Source organism: Archocentrus centrarchus, chromosome 7 (assembly GCF_007364275.1).
Source record: "Archocentrus centrarchus isolate MPI-CPG fArcCen1 chromosome 7, fArcCen1, whole genome shotgun sequence".
In the NCBI taxonomy this organism is placed as follows: Eukaryota; Metazoa; Chordata; class Actinopteri; order Cichliformes; family Cichlidae; genus Archocentrus; species Archocentrus centrarchus.
The window spans coordinates 10,312,183-10,330,542 of NC_044352.1; the positions used below are offsets into that span (position 1 = coordinate 10,312,183).

General features: G+C 41.3%; 1 protein-coding gene across 3 annotated transcripts in view; it reads right to left on the minus strand.

Annotated features, from left to right (window-relative positions):
- Positions 1-1,160: 1,160 nt before the first annotated feature.
- Positions 1,161-18,360, minus strand: part of LOC115783827 (PDZ domain-containing protein 4-like) — a 32,075-nt gene continuing 14,875 nt past the window's right edge. For 2 of the 3 annotated variants that reach the window (XM_030734840.1, XM_030734839.1), the window contains exons 2-8: positions 8,701-8,754; positions 7,892-8,202; positions 7,662-7,749; positions 7,470-7,568; positions 7,316-7,378; positions 6,566-6,667; positions 1,161-4,520 (exon numbers count right to left, since the gene is read on the minus strand). In XM_030734840.1, the coding sequence (XP_030590700.1) occupies positions 2,475-4,520; positions 6,566-6,667; positions 7,316-7,378; positions 7,470-7,568; positions 7,662-7,749; positions 7,892-8,202; positions 8,701-8,754 (2,763 nt within the window). In that variant the 3' untranslated portion in view covers positions 1,161-2,474. The remainder of the gene's footprint in view (positions 4,521-6,565; positions 6,668-7,315; positions 7,379-7,469; positions 7,569-7,661; positions 7,750-7,891; positions 8,203-8,700; positions 8,755-18,360) is intronic. The other variant, XM_030734841.1, reaches the window with a different exon arrangement.

Consider the following 18,360-nt stretch of genomic DNA (forward strand, 5'->3'; position numbering starts at 1 on the left):
TGGCAGATGGCTGCCTATCCTTGAGCCTAGTTCTGCTGGAGGTTTCTTCCTGTTAAAAGAGAGTTGTTTTTTTTTTTTCTTCCCACTGTTGCCAAGTGCTTGTTCATAGGGGGTCGTCTGATTGTTGGGGTTTTCTTTGTGAATTGAATTGAAACGACATTTGCTCCATCTCAGTCCTGGCAAAACTGAAATTCTTGTGTCCAGCCTTCGCAGCTTCTCTAAGGAGGTTGATCAGCATTTGAATTTTGAATCTTATGTGTCAAAGTTCATCCAGTATTGTTTCTTCTATCTAAGAAACACTGCAAAAATTAAACCTTCATTGGCACCCAGTAATTTTGAACGTCACCCCTATTCTTGCTTCCCTTCACAGGCTTCACTGAAATTCAAAATTTATTTTTAATTTTTACTAATTGCATATAAAACCCTACTTGACTAGGCTCTTGTGTATATAGCAGAGCTACAGAAACCTTAATCTAGCAGTCTTCCTCTCCAGTCATCTGATCAGGGTCTTTTAACTGTTTCACACTCTTATTTGAAATCCAGAGGCGACCATGCTGAGGCTGTATCACCTAAACTTAGGAACAGCCTTCCTCAGCCTATGAACTCAGCAGTGGATTATTTAAACAGCTGCTAAATACTCATTTTTATAGGTTAGCATTTCCTTAATCTTTTGTCCATTATTTTTGGCTATAGTTGATATCTAACATGTAGCACTTTGTAATTATGTATTTTTAAAAGTTATTATTAATATCAGTGAATGTCCTCACAGAAATAGCCAAACAAACATACCTGTTCAGGTATAACTGAAGGTGTAGTTAATCACAGAAAATTTGTTTGACTGTTGAAATCAACTGAAATAGTAGTGATTCCCCTCAAGAACCATTAACATAATGCTTCCTATTAATTTTATTTATTTATTGGCAGGAAGCTGGTGGTTGTTTAGTTTCTCTTTAAGGCCAACAGGGGCCAGATTGAAATGGATCGTGGGTCAGCTCTGGCCCCTGAATCATATTTTGCTTATGTGTACTCTAGGGGAAGCACTGGTAATAGAACAACTCAGCACTATACTTGTCCCCCAGCAAACACCCACCAAGTTTTAAGTATCGGATGAAAGGTTGTCTAGATGGATGAGGAAAGGAAGGATGGACAGAAATCTCAAATTTATTAGTAAGATGATCACAGCGTTTATTTAGAAAAGCTTTCACTGTAAAATGACAGACACTGGACTTCACAATATTGAACAGACGAGTACACAATTTTTTTTTCTATGCTAGGATTTTGCGCAAAGCCATAGAAAGACACATCCACAATTACAGTATGTTAAAGGCCTTCAATTTTAAAGTACACAAGAAAGAAAAAGTCTTAAAATCAAACATGCATATAAGCCAAATGAAAAATTTGCTTTAGTTTACAGGGTTTTAGAAATTAGTCATCCCATTCTTGGCTATGATTGCAATTCAAGTTGACCTAATTAATTATTTTTAATATAATTTTTTTTTTTTTTTTTTGCATTGTAATAGCCTTGATTACAGTCAGCATTAAGATAAACTATAATGCATACTAACCAAAATGTATTGGTTTGGTTTGAATGAAACACTCGAATAATTATATGTGCTTGTATGATACGGTGTGCCTTTTTAGAAAAATGGTGATTAGGCTGCTTTGTGCTTCACTGTTTATTCTCTCCTCTACATTTTTTCTCGGTTTTTTTTGTATCAGTTTGAAAAATGTACTATATACAGTCAAGTCTGCCCAAAAGGAAGGCACCGCTCAGCTCCTCTTAATCAAGAAGCATCTGTGGTCAGCTGAAGATGTTGGCTTTTAAATGACAAAAACAAAGGAGCATTTGTACATGAACACTTCAAGAATGTAGGAAATTTGAACTACATAAAATGGCACAAAATGTTCTTTTGAAGGTGTGCTTAATCAGAAGTCCTTTGTGGACACTAAATATACAATTTTATGGCACAGGAGTGACTTTTCCTCACCTTTCTTTCACAACTGCATTGTTCTTGGCTTCCCTTTTGAGTTTTCTGTATTCTTTCAATCATAAAAATGTAATAGAGGTCATTTTTCCGGTGATTAAACAGCAGGTCGTTCGGTCCCTGACAGCATCGCTCCATTGTGTTAAGTTTTTACAGTTAATTCTGTGCTCAATCTGGGCTCTGTTTCCTTTGTTTTTAGGTCTCTTAACCTGCTATGGTATATTTAAGATGCACTGCATTTGTGGTCTTGGAATGCACTGCCAAAATGGATCATAATTTTTTCACAATAGTATTACTGGCACTCTCATTTTTATATTTTAAACTTGGGTCTAATGTTTGCTAGTTTATATTACCATCATGAATTTGTGTTGCTGCATCTCTGCAGATTAATATTCATGCCAAACTTTACTGAAGCTGTTCATCCAAAAGGCAAAACACTTTGGCACTTTCTATATATTCCTAACTCTCTGCCGTCCCTCCCATCTTTTCTCAGACTGTGGTGACAGACAGCAGGGGGTTGTAGACTTTCTTCCCATCAGCAGACCTGGTCCCATGAGCCAGTAGCTCCTGTATAGTGATCCAGTTGTCCAGGATTTTGCGACTGCGCTTCTTCATGCTCCTGCGGTGACACAACTCCAGGATGGAAGTTGGTTCTTGCTGGTGTGTGGTTCCCTGCTGTCCTCCTCCACTGCTGCCCTGCTCCCTCTCACGCTCTCTCAGACAGTCGAGGCGGCTCTGCATCATGAACTCTCTGCGCCTCCGCTGCTCTCGGGCCTTCAGCAGCTGCTGCTTGCGCTCCTCTTTGCTCCAGTAACGTCCCATCTTCATTTCACTTACAGCATCGTCATCCGTTGTCATGCCACTGCGCTCCTCTCTGATCTTCATGGCGCGTGCCTTCAGGAGGCGATCCCTCACAGGTCGTTTGGCCACGTAGCGTGAGCCATCACTGCGGATCTTCACCTTCCACTCCATTCGAGGGGAGGCAGCCAGCAGTGGAGGAGACAGGTGTAAAGATGCAGCACCTGGGGCCTGGACGACATCTTTGCATGTGCTACCGAGGCTCATTGGGCTTTCGTCACCACCGTTATCTATAATATCCTCCTTGGGAGCATTTCTTAGTCCACCCAGCCGCTCAGAAGTAGAGGGGGACCTCAGCTGCATACAGCTCAGGTAGCGCTGAGGCGGCTGTGTTTCAGCCTGACGGCGAGACAAATAAGGGCTGTTTTCTGCACTGTGTCCACCAGCCCTATCAGCCACCCCGTTCGCTTTGGGGTTACGTCTCACCCCTCCATCTGAGCCTCTCCTGGTTTCTCCGTCTCGGGACAGGGACCTAACCTTTGCACCAGGGCTGGAAGTCTTAGCCTCAGCTCCTCGCCTGTGAGCGTGGGGAGAATAAAGTTGGTTTAAGTTTGCTTGTATCGCATCCCCTCTGTCAGCCCTTATTCCTCTTTCTCTTTGCCGACTGGACCCTGGAATCTGCATACCTGCTGAGTGAAGACACTCTCCTCCCTCCAGACTCTGTGTGCAATGTGAAGGGTACTGTTCATTGGCAAGAGGGGTACTCCTGCAACTTTCCCCTCCAGTGTTGTAGGCACTCGTACTATCTTTATCGGAGCGTTCCCTCTCTGGAAGCTCATTGATATCTGACAGAGCATGGTGACAAGACTCCTCACTGACCAAAGTACCATTAATGTCCAAGTGTCCAGCTCCTACTGCAGCCCCTGCACTTGCCCCATTCTTTTCTTCTAGAGGCCAAGCCTTCAGGCATCGTTCCCTCAGCTGCTGCATTTTCTGTGCCCTCAGGATGTTACGACACTTGAATTCCAAGTGGCGCAGTTCCTCTTCCAGGAGAGCCATCTCATGCTGCGTCAGACTTTCATTCCTGTTCACATCCAGTGAGACACCCCCTTCCTCTTGTTCTGACCCCTGACATCCCAGTAACATTGGAGCATTACTGTTCTTTTCATAGTAACACTTGATTTCCAGCAGCTCTTTGTACCTCTCACACTCCTCTTCAGTCAGTCCAGGCATCATCATTCTCACAGGATCTGCCTTGTAGGGCCTCTCCAAACGCTCCCCCTGTTCCAGGCTGCATCCATTAACAGATTCCAGTCCTAGCAGGGAGTCAGTGCTGAACTGGAGGTCCTGTGAATGCAGCAAGGGTGGAGTTTCCCCTCGGCTGGAGAAACATTTGCGCATGCTGCCTGGTGTGTTGGTTGCATTCGTATTGGAGGCACTAGTGTGGTCATCTCCCAGAAGGTCATGTTCTGAAGACTCCTCATAGCGTGTGCTCTCATCTGTACGTCCAACCCCACTGTCCAGCTCCTGGCTGTTGCTTAGAACTGTCTGAAGCAAACTGGGGGAATCCCTGTTCAGTGAGTGACTGTGGCTAGGTAGTACACCTCCACCAGCAAAACCTCCAGGTCCGGCACCCAGAACAGAGGGGCTGGTCCTTAGACTATGGTTGCTGGCCAGGTGGACAGCATTGTCCAGTGGCTCCAGGTCCAGCTCATCTGGATCCAACTGGTTGTCATTCTAACAGGTAAAAGGTGTATCCAGCACCGGTTGATAATGGCAGGAATTCATTGTTGAAGAGACAAAAAAGACAGGAAAACTATTCATTAGGAAGTTTATCAAATCAAATAATATGACATTCAATGTTTTACAAGTCATTGGTGTGACTTTAAAATCAAAATTAAATTTAGCAGGTACCCAGTGATAATGTGAACTTTAGAAGGTTTTGAGACAGCCACCATTTGATGTTGCTCAGGTAGGTGAATAGCACGTCAAAGCGTATAACTGTGTCATCTGCTTAGCTGTGGTGGGTTATATTATGGCTATGAATGATTTGGTTGAGAGGAAGCATGTATGAAAAGGCATGTTTGAAAACAAAAGTGGGCCAAGGTTAAAGCCTTGTGGAGTGCCACAGTTAAAATGGGCAACAGAGGAGCAAATATTAGCTATGGCCACAGAAAAGGTTCTGTTAGAGAAGTAAGAACATAAACGATGTAAAGCAACATCATGCAGAGAGCAGTGGTGCATGTGAGTGTATAAAATGTAAAACACAATGGTATACGGCATCAAACGTCTGTAGGTGCTAGTCAGATGCATTCATAAAGAAATCAGTGTAATCCAGTAAAGGTAATAAAACAAAAAAAAACAAAGAAAAAAACACGATTTATGCCTACAAAAGAAATGAATTTGATCCATTTTAGTTTAACAGGATGGCTGGACTGAATAAAAGGTAAAAGGAGCTTTAATCTTGACAGCAGTGTATTTCTGAACTGATACAGAGCTCCTTTGTGTCACTAGATGGAGCCAGTGCTCTGTGAGATTTTTACACAGCTTTAATGCTCTGAAATTATCTTTGGCTTCTACTCTCTACAGAAAACAAACAAGAAATCTAAGAAGACTAATGGCCATATAGTAAATAAAAATAGTCTGACAATATGCAAGTACTCAGTATTAGTGGCTGAGAGTGATCCAAGCTTTAGAGATTAATGAGAATTTATATTCATAAAGAGCTGTTGTCATTTCTAATCTGTTTAATTTGCAATTTTGATTGGCATCTCTTCAAAAGCTAATCAGCTATATTTCAACTACTCCAGCTCAAATTAGTAAACAATTCACTCCTCCTCCTCTTTGCTTAATTGGTTTCATTTGAATGTGAACTGCATATACAGACCGTGAGGCGAACTATTGATTATGTTCATCTTCATTCTTATTCTTTGGCAAACCCCTTCAGTTCTCCTTTCTCCCACAAGAAAACAGATCTCTTTAATCTCGTGCATTTCCCTCTGATGATTCTCCCCCCTCTCACTTGAATTCTAATGTGGGACAATGCCTTAGCAATATAAATCTTGTCAGCCTTTCACAGCCAGTACTTGTGCTCAAACACAAGGACATATTTAAACAGAGGAGAGGCTATTTGTGTGCATGTGTGTGTGCGTCTTTGTCTTAGACCATTTTAATGAGTGCCTTTTAAATCTGCCCTGTAACTCAGGCAGCATGCAATTTATCTATTTATTTTGCGTTCTCACATATTCTGCCTGTCTCCATCTGAAGCATATTTTTGTAAAGGTTTGCAATGAAAAATCCATTTGAGTGGCAGAGGTGTGTTATTGAGGGCCGTCCGATGTGTGTTACAGTACCCCCATATCTGCTGGAAGAGTGACCTTGAGCGAAACAAAGTGGTGCCACATTAGCACTGTGAGTACAAGCACTATTTGTCTTTGTCTTTCTCCTCGTGCTATCTGTGTTCTCATCATGTTTTTGCACCTCGTTGCTTTTCTGCCTCCTGAAACACTTCAGCTTGCAGGATACCTAAAGCCCAACACTGTGCCCCCCCCCCCCCCACACACACACACATTTTCTATCTCTTTCTTCTCTTTTGTTCTTGTGACTAAATTAGCTTTCAATCTTGTGACTAAATGTTAATGTAAAATATCACCTACATTCAAGCAAACAAATTTATTGCTGCGTTAAAAGGAAAATAAGGGAGAATTATTCATTTTTGGGTCAGTGTTCAGACCGAACCTTGCAGCGTTCTCCCCTAAAGACTACATATCCAATTTCCTCACCTCTATCTCGGGTCGTGCGAGAAGCAGGGATACATTAGTGCTGTCCTCTCTGGTGAGAATAGCCACCGCCTCCTCTCTGTTCTGGATGTCCACTCCATTTATCTGACAGTGAAAGAGGAGAGTAATGTCAGATAATGTAAGAGCCTTAATACCAATGCTAGATTGAATTAAAGTGCACACTTCAGGAAAATGGGTTTCTTTATTAAACTACTAAAAAAAAACCTCTTTGTAGTTTAATAGCATAGGAAATAATATTCAAGAGAATTCATCTTAAATGCTGCACTATTAGTAATTTCCTTTGAAATGAATCAAGCAGGGTGAAACTGCAGCTCTCTCAAGGACCAAGGGTTATCTAAGAGTTATCTAAGTTATATAAGGGCTATCCAATACTGCATTACTATTGCAGTATTAGTAATGGCAGAGAAAAGGAACATAACCTTAGAAAACCTGGACCTCAGCTGAATCTGATTTGTTTAAAATGACTGCTGAAAATAAATTTTTATAGGTTAGCTTTCCCTTAATCTTTTCCCCATTATTTTGGGCCATAGTTGACATGTTTTTTTTATGGAAGTGTGTGTGTTGGAATGAATGTGTGACCCTATAGCTGATTATGTATGTGTATGTTGGAACATGTACTTTTCTTTAATGTGCTGCTTTCATTCAAACTGTGAAGCACTTTGTAAGTCTGTGTTTTGAAAATTGCTATACAAATAGAATTATTATTATTATTATTATTATCATTATTATTACCTGTAGTATTCGATCCCCTTTGCGGATGCGGCCGTCCATTGCAGCAATACTGTTGGGGTTCACCTAAAAAAATAATGTCTAGAATTATGAAAAAAATGGGAACTATTTTTTCTTTAAATTGATAAAGTTTTTGCTTTCATGATATTGTCTTCACCTCTCCTACATAGATCCCAAGGTCCTCCTCCTCATCAGTTCTGTAGCATACTGTCAGACCGAGTTTATCCTGCTGACGAGACTTATACAGCTCCACCTCCTAGTGCAGTTAGACAAAAGTTAATGAAAATCCGACAGAAAAAGGGGATCAGCTTTCTGTGCTAGAGTTTTGAGGTGGCCAATAGACTCTCACCTCATATTCCAGCTCATCCTGCCTGTCCACTTCATGCTGGTTGATGTCGAAGTAGTCTGTGGGGTCATAGTATACAGGCTCTATAAAGCTGAGGATGAGAAAATTCATGAAATATTTTAGTAATTGGGACAGCTACCAACTTCAAATGTGTGAACAGAATGGCACCAGCACAGCAGGTGAGTTCTGGTCTGATGGCTGGACATGCTACAGAGTCCAATTAAACTACTCACAGTTCATTGAATAGATATGGCTCCAGTAGTGGTGGTAGTGGAGGGGATGGTGGAGGGTCGGGTGGGGGTGGAGCTCCGCAGGGATGCTGGCTGCTCTTTCCCAGTGTCAACATATGCTGGAAGCTGATGTCTGTTTGGGTGCAGCTGTCCACACAGTCGGCCATGCCCATAGTCACTGGCACTTGCCCTCCAGGAGCTCCCGCTAAGCCCGCCCGTCTGCGGGCCCCCCGCCTCAGTATGTTGGACAGCACAGGGTCCCGTATGTCCAGGGTGGGATCCCCGGAAAGGCGGGTCAGCTCTTTCCCATTCACCTGAAAAAATGGTCACAATCAGACAGTGGAAGAGAAAAATGGGGAGGGGGAAGAGGCAAATGAATGAAGTAAAATTGATCCAGGAAGAAGAAATAAGGTGTATATTTTCTACAGCTGCAGAAAATGCAAAAATAAACAAGAAGCAGAAGGGTTTGGGAAATGACCAGAGACTGAGTTTTAGTAAAAAACAAACAAACAAAACTATAAAGATGCTGATATAAATGACAAGAGAGGAAGATCGCCACTCATATCAGCAGTTAGATTAAACAGGCAAGGTTAGTTCACACAAGTAAATGAAGGAGGGGGAACTACAGCTACAGATACCTGAAATAAAGCTAAACTGAGACTGGGTTAGTCAACAGAAAACTAGAAAAATACACCTAGGTGTCACAAAGCTAGTAGACTTCATACAGGCACACAGAAGCCATAAAAACAAGTTATATAAAAGGCTTCGAGACATCACACCAAGCAGCAGAGCAGAAAGCTGAATACTGAGACCTTCAATCGACCGTCTGCGTCAAAAGAGCACAGCATGTTGCTTATGTGACCCTTCTGTGGAGAGAAAGAAAGAAAGCAGGAAAATGGTGAAGTTAGAAAGTAATTACAACTGTGAATAGATGGAAAATGGACAGGGTTTTTTTTTTTTTACTTTTTACAATGGAGAGGACCGAAGGTAACACAAGAGGAAAATCATGTATTAAACTTTGAGCATTCACAGAGATAAACAGGAGTTTCCATAGTGTGTTAGTCTTACACACACAGTCTGGTCAGCCTTAACACTGTCCTACGAAACACTCTCATCTTTCGTTTGTGTGAAATGAAAGTGGTTTCTATGCATAAAACTTTAAATCAGGGGAATATAGTTTCATTCTCCTTCTTTTTACAGTAGTGGGAACTTCAGTAAAAACCACTCTAAGATCATTTTTGCCAGAACACGGCACTTTCAGTCTCTTTGAGAAAAAAAAAAACATTTATACCTGTGAAATATGTTTCTTAGTTATTTCAGATATTTTCTGAAGTGCACTTTTGTGCTCTTGAATAGTCCTGAAATATAGGCCATGCTATATTGGTCCTGCTTGTGTATTGACTCACTTGTGCTATTTTAATATCCTTTGGCTTTTTTAACTTCTCCTTTCTGTCCATGTACTGTTCAAACAGCAAAAAGGAGAGAAGGGGCATTAAAAATGTAAGATTATTGAAAGTAGAAAAAAATGAACAGTACAAGGATTTTGTCTTCAAGGTGACTTAAACAAAACAGTCCTTATCATACCAAGCACGGCTTCTCACAAACCTAAGGGAGGAAAATTCATTCAGTATTCAGACTAAAGTATCTCGGCTACCACCGCAGAATGAAATACCATGTATTTTTATACATTCAACATTCCCAGAACAAGGTGACTTTAATCCCTCTGACTTTTCTTTTAGCAACAACTTTTAATTTCTTCCATACTTTGGTTGGTGCACAACTAATTCTAGTTAACATTATCCTCAATGGTTTACTTCTAATTAGGAGTTATAGTACTGTGCAAAAGTCTTGAGTCACTGCTCCTTTTTTTTTTTTTTATTAAATGTTTTGCTAGGAAGATGAGAAATAGGTGTGGCGATTTATTGAAGCCTGTGCTGGAAATACAGTATATAAGGCAATAACAAAGTTTGTACGATTCTGAGCTTGAAAGTCAGTATTTGGTGTGACACAGCCTGAACACTCTTAGACAGCTTTCTTGTAATTTCTTACATTAGTCTTCAGGAATAGTTCTCCAGGCTTCTTAAAGGACATTCAAAGCTCTTCTCTGGATGTTGGCTGCCTTTTGTTCTGTTTTCTATCAAGATGATCCCACACTGCTTCAGTTCCAGGCTCTGGGGAGGCCAATCTACGACTAATAGTGTTCTATTGTGTGTTTTTCTATTCAGGCATGTTTTTATTACATGGGCAGTCTGTTTGGGATCACTGTCATGCTGCCACTGTCTGCATTCATATTTCCATCAATTTCACAAGATCCGCAGCTGACAGAGCCTCCTCAGTGTTTTATAGATGGCTTCAGACACTTTCTGTTGTCCCTCTCCTTTCCTTAAGAATGACTTTTTGACAGCCACCCTTCCACTAAGACTATTTCTAGTGAGGCGTCTGCGAACAGCAGATGGATCAACTGAAGGGTTAGATGCATTTCTCCTGTGTCAGGTCTTTGCTGCTTTGTTTTTTTTCTCACTTTCTTAAGGACATGACTCTCAGATACTGTCTGGCTCCTTGGAAGCAAAATATAAATAAATGAGGGGTGGCTCAAGACTTTAGCGTGGTACTGTATGGTAGCATGCTAGAGCTAATTACAGAATGAATATTACATCTGCTAAACACATGGACTGTACATAAAAGATAGATGTAGCTTCAGACTCCATCATGGGTGGGGTAGTGAAATTCATTTCTGTGAGTAGTTTAACTGTACTGTATACTTCTAATATCTCGTCAACCTTTGAAAATGATTACAAATGCCATCAAGGGAGTGTGTTAGAAGTTTTTGACTAACCAGTCAGCATTCATTAGCAGAATACAGAAAAATTATGGAAAAAAATCATCTTCCCTGTAAGGAAAAACTAAAAGGCATAAGTGCTGTTCTATTTCAGTTCTAGCATATTATTGCTACACATTTGTCAACACATTTGTGTTGATGCAGGACTAAATCATTGTTTTAGGTATTTAGCTCTGTTTAGTCCATCTTGTGACCACCCCCTGCGCTGCGGCCATGTTTGAATTTCTGAACAATGAGGTTAACCGGCTCCTTTCAATCCTTTGCTCCTATCGAAAGGAGACAGCTGAAGTGTTTCAGGCATGCCTTCTGGGCACCTCCTAGGTGAGGTGTTCCGGGCATGGCCTACTGGGAGGAGGCCCCGGGGCAGGCCCAGGACTCACTGGAGAAATTACATCTCTCGGCTGGCTTGTTAGCAAGTCAGTGTCCCCCCAGATGAGCTGGAAGAGGTGGCCGGGGTGACGTAGGTCAGCAGCCCCTGTGAACCAAACCTGTGTAAAAGATGGATGGATGGATGGATGGATGAATGGATGGATGGATGGATGTCTCTCCTAGATAAGTTCTGAAAAGACATTCAGTGCACTTGATCTGTGATCTCAGAAAACCCCATCCTGATATGTTTATTGTCATAATTGGTATTTTTGAATACATTGATTTTAATGTTGTAATTTATGACGTCAATTAGAGTCAAATGGGAGAGTAAAGTGGGGGTTTTGGATGGACCTACTCAGTAAGCTAACCAATGAGCAAACATTGGTCTCGGGGTGTCAGATCATCCCCCCACCCCACCCCCTGCTCGTCATGTATGTTGTGAGCTCAGCGCGTCACATTGGGACACGGTGGATATGTTCACCTTTATCATACAGTCTGTGTAAATATCTGAATATTAGCATTGTCTTCACCACCAGCCTTAACTGCAGTCTCAGAGAGCCACTAACATCATGTTTGTAAATTTTTGTCTAAATGCATTATCATCACATGTAGGCAAATTTAATTTTCTTGGTGTCATTACATATGAGAGACAGGAATATGAAGACGTGTGTGTCAAATGTTATCGAGCCAGGCAGCCTTGATATAGTTTCATTCATGTTGTACTCAGTCACTGACCTTGGCTGTCTGCGACTCGCCACATCTTTACCACCCTGCTTCATGCTCCCACTCCCTCTCTCAAATCTTGTCCCCTTCCAGTAATTGCATGTCAAATCAATGTTCCCCTGGGCAGCCAAGCACAAAAACTTTCTTACCACATTCAGCCCCCCCCCCCCCCCCCTTCCCCCCCCTCCCCCATTTGTTCTCTCACATACTACTGCAGCAGTTTACCATTCCTCTTTTTCCATAGCATACTCGCATTCATTTCCTTTCTGTTCTCTTTCTGCATCTATAGCCATGTCCTCTCCTGCTTCTTCTCTCTCCTGTTTTCTCCTTTCTCTGGATTTATTTTGCTGTGCTGCCTCAGCAGTCCTGGCTGCTCTGTCCCGTCCCTGGAGATAGCAACTCACCCTCCTCTATTTCCATCTATTTCTGCTGGTCCACCTTCCTTCACTAATGTTCCTCCATAAATCTTGCTGTCTTTCTTAATGAGCCTCTTCACTACAAATAAGACGCATCCTCCCTGCATGGCCTGTTGGTGATGAAGGAATTAACACTCTGCAGTTTGTATGTTTTGTACTGTGCATTATTTCAACTCTTAACTCATTATCTATTTTTCTCTGCAGGATATTTCTGTTGTTCCAGTACTCTATGGTCTCCACGATCAGAAAGAAGCTATTAGGAGTCAACTCTGTGGTCATGAGTGACAGGTATGAATACTGATAGAAGGGGTAAAAGGGGGCTTTCTCATTCATTATCAATGAGAGGTGCAGAGATTGCTTTTAAGATGACTTCATGCAGGGTAATCGTTGTTGTGTGCTAGGCAGCATTTCAGACCCGACTTGATGGAGAATCCATTACACTCTTTCTAAATGCTGTACTCTATTATCTCTGGGTTAGTAGGTCATTACATACATTTGCAGCTTAGAAGCTAAACCATGCAAAAAATGAAGCCATTGTTACTCACCCATCCCCATACTCCTTATAGTGCTTATTTGTGTTTAAAATTATATTAAAATTCAGTAAAATTGTCTCCAAAATTCACAGCAGGGGGCTGGCGGTGGTGGTATCTACGGTGGCAGCGAAGCAGAGGGTGGGGATGATGCGGGTAGAGATGAAAGAGAGGCAGAGTTCAAAGTGGAGACAGAGAAAGCAAACACGAGAGACATCGAAGGAGCGGAAAAGGAGGTGAAGAGAGGGGTAATGATGATGGAGAGATGTAGAAAACAAGCTTTCAAGAATTTCCCGGATAAATGTAAACAGTGAGTGAGCCCAACTCTGGGATCGGGACTTGCATGTAAACATACACACAATGGGAGCTCACAGGGAATTGCTAAGTGGTTGATGCATAATTAGTTTTTATCTGAGAGCCCTTTAAAGAGCAAATTAATCCCATGTGCTGTACAACAGGCGGAGATGAAAAAGAAAGGGGAAGGTGACGACTCACTACACAATAACACACATTATCTCACACACAGTCTTCAGTGTAGATATAAAAAAAACACACACACACACACAAACAAGCTCAAATTTAATCTGAAGAGTAGCCTTAAAGCTTTTCCTCTTAGCATCACTGAGTTTTCCCGAGCTTATGCTCATTTGCATTTCCACAGTGTTCATGCAGGAGCTCCTGCACGAATGATACTTGCACCCCCAACTTATTGAATTCTGACTTGTTTGATAATTGATTTTTCCAATCTCACGTGCTTTGAAGGCTGCAGCAGTCACCTCCTCAGAAAATCAATTAATCTGGAGACAGAGCTGACCTATTCCAGCTATAACCCCAAGTGTTTGATATCGCTGAGCTAATTTAAGGAGACAAGCCTGGAGTGGTGGCCCTATTATAAACTGATAACAGTGAGAAGCTATTGATTTGAAAAGCTATTTACACATTGCTTGAAATGATGGCATTTCAGCTAACAAGCCAGAGTGGGAGTGTGGAGCATATAAATATATATATTTTTTCAATACAGGAATCAGAACAGATGAATTATATATGTGTGCGTGTGTGTGTGTGTGTGTGTGTGTGTGTGTGTGTGTGTGTGTGTGTGTGTGTGTGTGTGTGTGTGTGTGTGTGTAAGTGATGGATGAGAGTGAAAGCCTCTCCATCCAGCCTCTCATCCCATATCTCCATATCAGTCGCATGTCTGAGAAGTCTTTTAGCAAGAACCCAGTTGACACATGAAATTGTGCACACACACACACACACACACACACACACACACACACACACACACACACACACACACACACACACACACACACACACACACACACACACACACACATGCATGGTGCATGCACATTAGTCTGTACCCTTCACCTGAGAAAGCAGACACACCCTTGACATTACAGACAGCTGACACTTCAGAAGGTAAAGAGCAGTCTGTCAGGTGGTCTAATTAACTGCTGTAAATTGCTTGTTTGTTTTTTGCACCATTTAACACTTTATTTAGTTTTGTATGAACATTTCATAAATTATTTCTAACACACTATTAGGAAGCTGTAAGAACATAATAATGTAACTGATGCCAAGGAGCTTATGTGATTGGCTCAGCTTGTTTGTTTGCTTGCAGGATTACTCATGAAAATTTTGCTACAGCTGGGACCCAACTTAGAAATGATGAACTTTTGGAATTGATCCATATCCATATCCAGATCTGGATATGGATATGGATTAGCACTGTGTGACAGGGCAAAACTGGACGTTCTCCATAGCAGTGTCGTGATAATCACTACCGAAAATGTGTAACTGTGATATTTAAAAGAGAACTAACGGGCGCCGCTGTAGCTCACCTGCTAGAGCAGGCAACCCATATACTGAAGGATAGAGTCCCCTCTACAGGGGCATGTCAATACCCACCTTATTGTCTCTCCTCATTTTCCTCTCTACTCTCGCCACTATCCTCTCAAATAAAGGCTAAAATGCCAGCTAATAAAATGAATATGGAAATTATATAATTAACACGTGATATTACTGTAAATATTTGAGTGATTGTTATTTTTGTATGGGTATCATTACAGACTCTCTCACCACCTCGCTGCAATTGTATTTTGAGTTTAATTGACCAGAAAAGACAAGAATTTGACTGATATCATTATTATTTTCTTTTCCAAATTTTCTGTCGACACTGGGGTAACATCATTATCATGATCACTGAACTGATACTGATATTGTTATTCATGACAGTCCTTTGCCATATTTTCACAAATCCATCCATCCATCCATCCATTTTCCTCCGTTTATCCAAATAAGAAAAAATGACAAGCTAAGAGGGGTCCAGTTATTCTTGTTGATTCTGGGAGTAAACCCATTCATGGTAAGGAGGGAATTTACAGTCTTGGCAGAGGACTGCAGTCTCCATCTGCTCATTTTGATGTATTTGTCAATATCTTTAGCTCCCCCTGTGAACAGGATGCTGGTATATAAACACATAATGAATGGCAATATGATACAACTGAATTCTAATATTTAGTTAGAATTTAGAGAAACAGTGCTTATCCTAATAGTTGACTACTTTGTAATGTGCTATAAACAATGTTTTCCATTTACCTCCAGTTTCTTGCTAAATAGAATAATATTTTAAGTAACATTTGACCAATTAAATTAATTTATTTATAGGTGAAGAGCAAACTAAAGATCATTAATTGGACAAATGATATACAGTTCCAATACAACAACTCTGCAGTACATCATGTCGTTGAAATATTTCTGTAGTGCCTCGTGTTAATGTACACTGTCAGATGTATCTTTTATTCTGTCCATATGCGCCAGCATGTGGCTGTCTCTGTCATTCACGCACACCAGCGTGCACTGGCTGGGTGCGACTGCCTCTGTGCAATTATCTAGCTATATCAGCTGGTCATTGGTATGTATCGATTCCGATGCATTTGCTTCTTGCGAGTGTCAGCATGTTTTCTTCGTGTGACTGTGAATGAAAACGCATCAGGTCTGTTTAATGACGCCGGTTGCCATGGAAACAGCCTCCTGCTTTATAGTGACAGAAGAGAAAAAGAAGGGAGCGGTTTGAAGGGCTCAGAGGGGAGGAACAGGTTTGCTGAGTGTGTGGGTCAGGTACTCGATAAAATGTGTGTGAAATAAAATATCTCGTTTTAAAAACTGGTTTCTAATATTCATATTTGCCTGCAGCGCTGCAATTCATCAAGTGAATAAAAATATTTCTTCTTACTTGCAGCTGAAAGACGCAGTATTGATTAGAAACACGCCAATGGGTGTGTACCATCCACCAGTATGCAGCGTATGTGTAGCAGAGGCCCGATGTATAATGCATGAGTTTTATTCCTTTGGCAAGAGAAGCAAGTGTTTTGATATAGTCAGATTTAACAGGCTGATTTTAGAGCGCGATGTAGCTGTAAGCTGTTTAACGCTGTATTTATTGTCTAAAGACAGACTCAGTTACTCAGTAGACTGCATCTAATTTGAAGGTATAATTATACATGTTAGTTAAGGAAAACAGCTCAAAGCTGCTTCCCTCTAAAGGGAAAATGAATAGTGTGGAAAGCCAGGAAATGTGGGGGGGAAATGTAATTATGTTTCTCTTTTATGATGATTTTTTAATGATTAACAACCGTACACCTCAATTTTTTGCTTCGCGTGATCTTTGGATTATTCAGCCATCTGCACAGCAAGATTGGTTCTTTCTGTTATCGTTAATATTAAATAACTGATTGAATTTTATGGAGAAAACAGCATGTCTGTGATCACCTCCCTGCTGCTTTTTTGATTTTTTTTTTCCTTCATACATGTTTTACTTCTTTAGCAGTTTAACACACACCAGTTCGTGCTTATTTTATGAGACGTCCAGTGTTCGTTATATTCTGATTGCACACGTACCAATCAGCCTTTCAAAGCCAAGGGCTTTAGCGCCGCTTCGATACCCCATCTGGGTTTGCTCTCTTGTCTCATACTGGTTTTTCAGATTTAATAGGCTGCACTGTATGTAGTCTTGCTGCCTCACCACCTCGAAATGTTGGTTTTTGTACACATCCGCCATTCACAAAACATCTTTGTGTACAACATGACAAATCTTGTGCCTTCTCCAAATCATAGAGCCCATTTTCAAGCCTGACATTCTTCGGTCCACTCATGACCACGCCCGTCTGGAAGCCATGTGCATAGGTGTCTGGTCAAGCTGAATGGGCTCTGGGATGACAGACTTTGACACAATCCTCGAGTACAGTTGACCTCACAATCACTAGATTAGTGAAATGATGTGTTTTCCACTTGCCACAGTGCTGACCTGCATGCGGTCAGTGTCATTACTGCTGACTCCTGTTAAATAAGGTCATTGATCGTGGAATGAACCACCCGTGCTCTGATTTTATGATCATATACTAAACTGTGCATGTCACCTCCACTTCCCTCACCCTCCACCTTGGGGATTTGTGGAGTTACTCAAGCCTCCATATTCACCAGTGCTCCCTGAAGTGTTCATATCAATTACTTTTGACATCTGAGGACAAGCAGCAGGGAGAAAAGACAGTCGGACTTTCCCAGCCGCTTTCATTTGCATGCTTTGACTTCCTCTTTGACTCATTACTGTGCTTCTATTTGGGCACTCTTCCTCTCTTTTGGCATTGCCTCTGGCACCAGATGCAACCCAGTTAACTGGCTCAGACCCCGACTCCAGCATGCAGTAGAGGTCCAGCTGAGGCTTCTGGTGCCACAGATACTAAAAGTGTTGCACTCCATAGCCATGTGTGCTGAGCATTTTTCATGCTTAGTAAGCATGGGACCTCTTTTAGGGTCACCGCGTGCATCAAGACATTACAGAGCAGCAGCTTCCTTTAGGCACTGCTCAGCCAGATGAGCTTACTCACATACAGTCTGTGGTCCCTGTTGGCAGGTGGTGCTGAGGCTGTAACCGTGGCAACCCCTCTCTCCCATAACACTTTAGCCCAGTTTAACAACCCATCCATCCTCATGCCTCTGTGGCTCTGCACCACAAGTCTACTTTAGTGGTGCCAGCATATCTCTCCATCTAAATCAATGGTACCCTGTTTTCTCAGATCATAATCACAGTGAAGTATCATTATCATAATTATCAGTATCATTGTCACTCGATGAATATTCCAATACGTCAATTAGCAGGCTTGCTCAAGAGGTACAAGGCTAATTTATACATGTAAAAAACATAGGAGAAGAGAAAGAGAAGCAGGTTATTTATGTCACATGATTTGAGTTTGCATCATATCCATCAGTCATGTTTGGTGTATTTGCTGGTTTGATTCACATAATTAACTTTGTTTCTTGATGTTTTTTGTAATTAGTTTTGTTTTATTCTTTATTTGTCAGAGACAAATAGCTTTTTATAACATGTACCACAAATTACGGTGTAACTTCCCAACTTTTACCATGTCATTTTTCTGAATTCAAGGTATAATTTATAATGCCTAAAAAAAACTTACAAGTAGGTAAAGCCCCCAGACAGGTAAACACAGTTTCAAAATACAAATACAAATACAAAGCTACATGTTTATCTATATTTATATGTTGGGTACACACACCCTCGATTCATTAATGAGA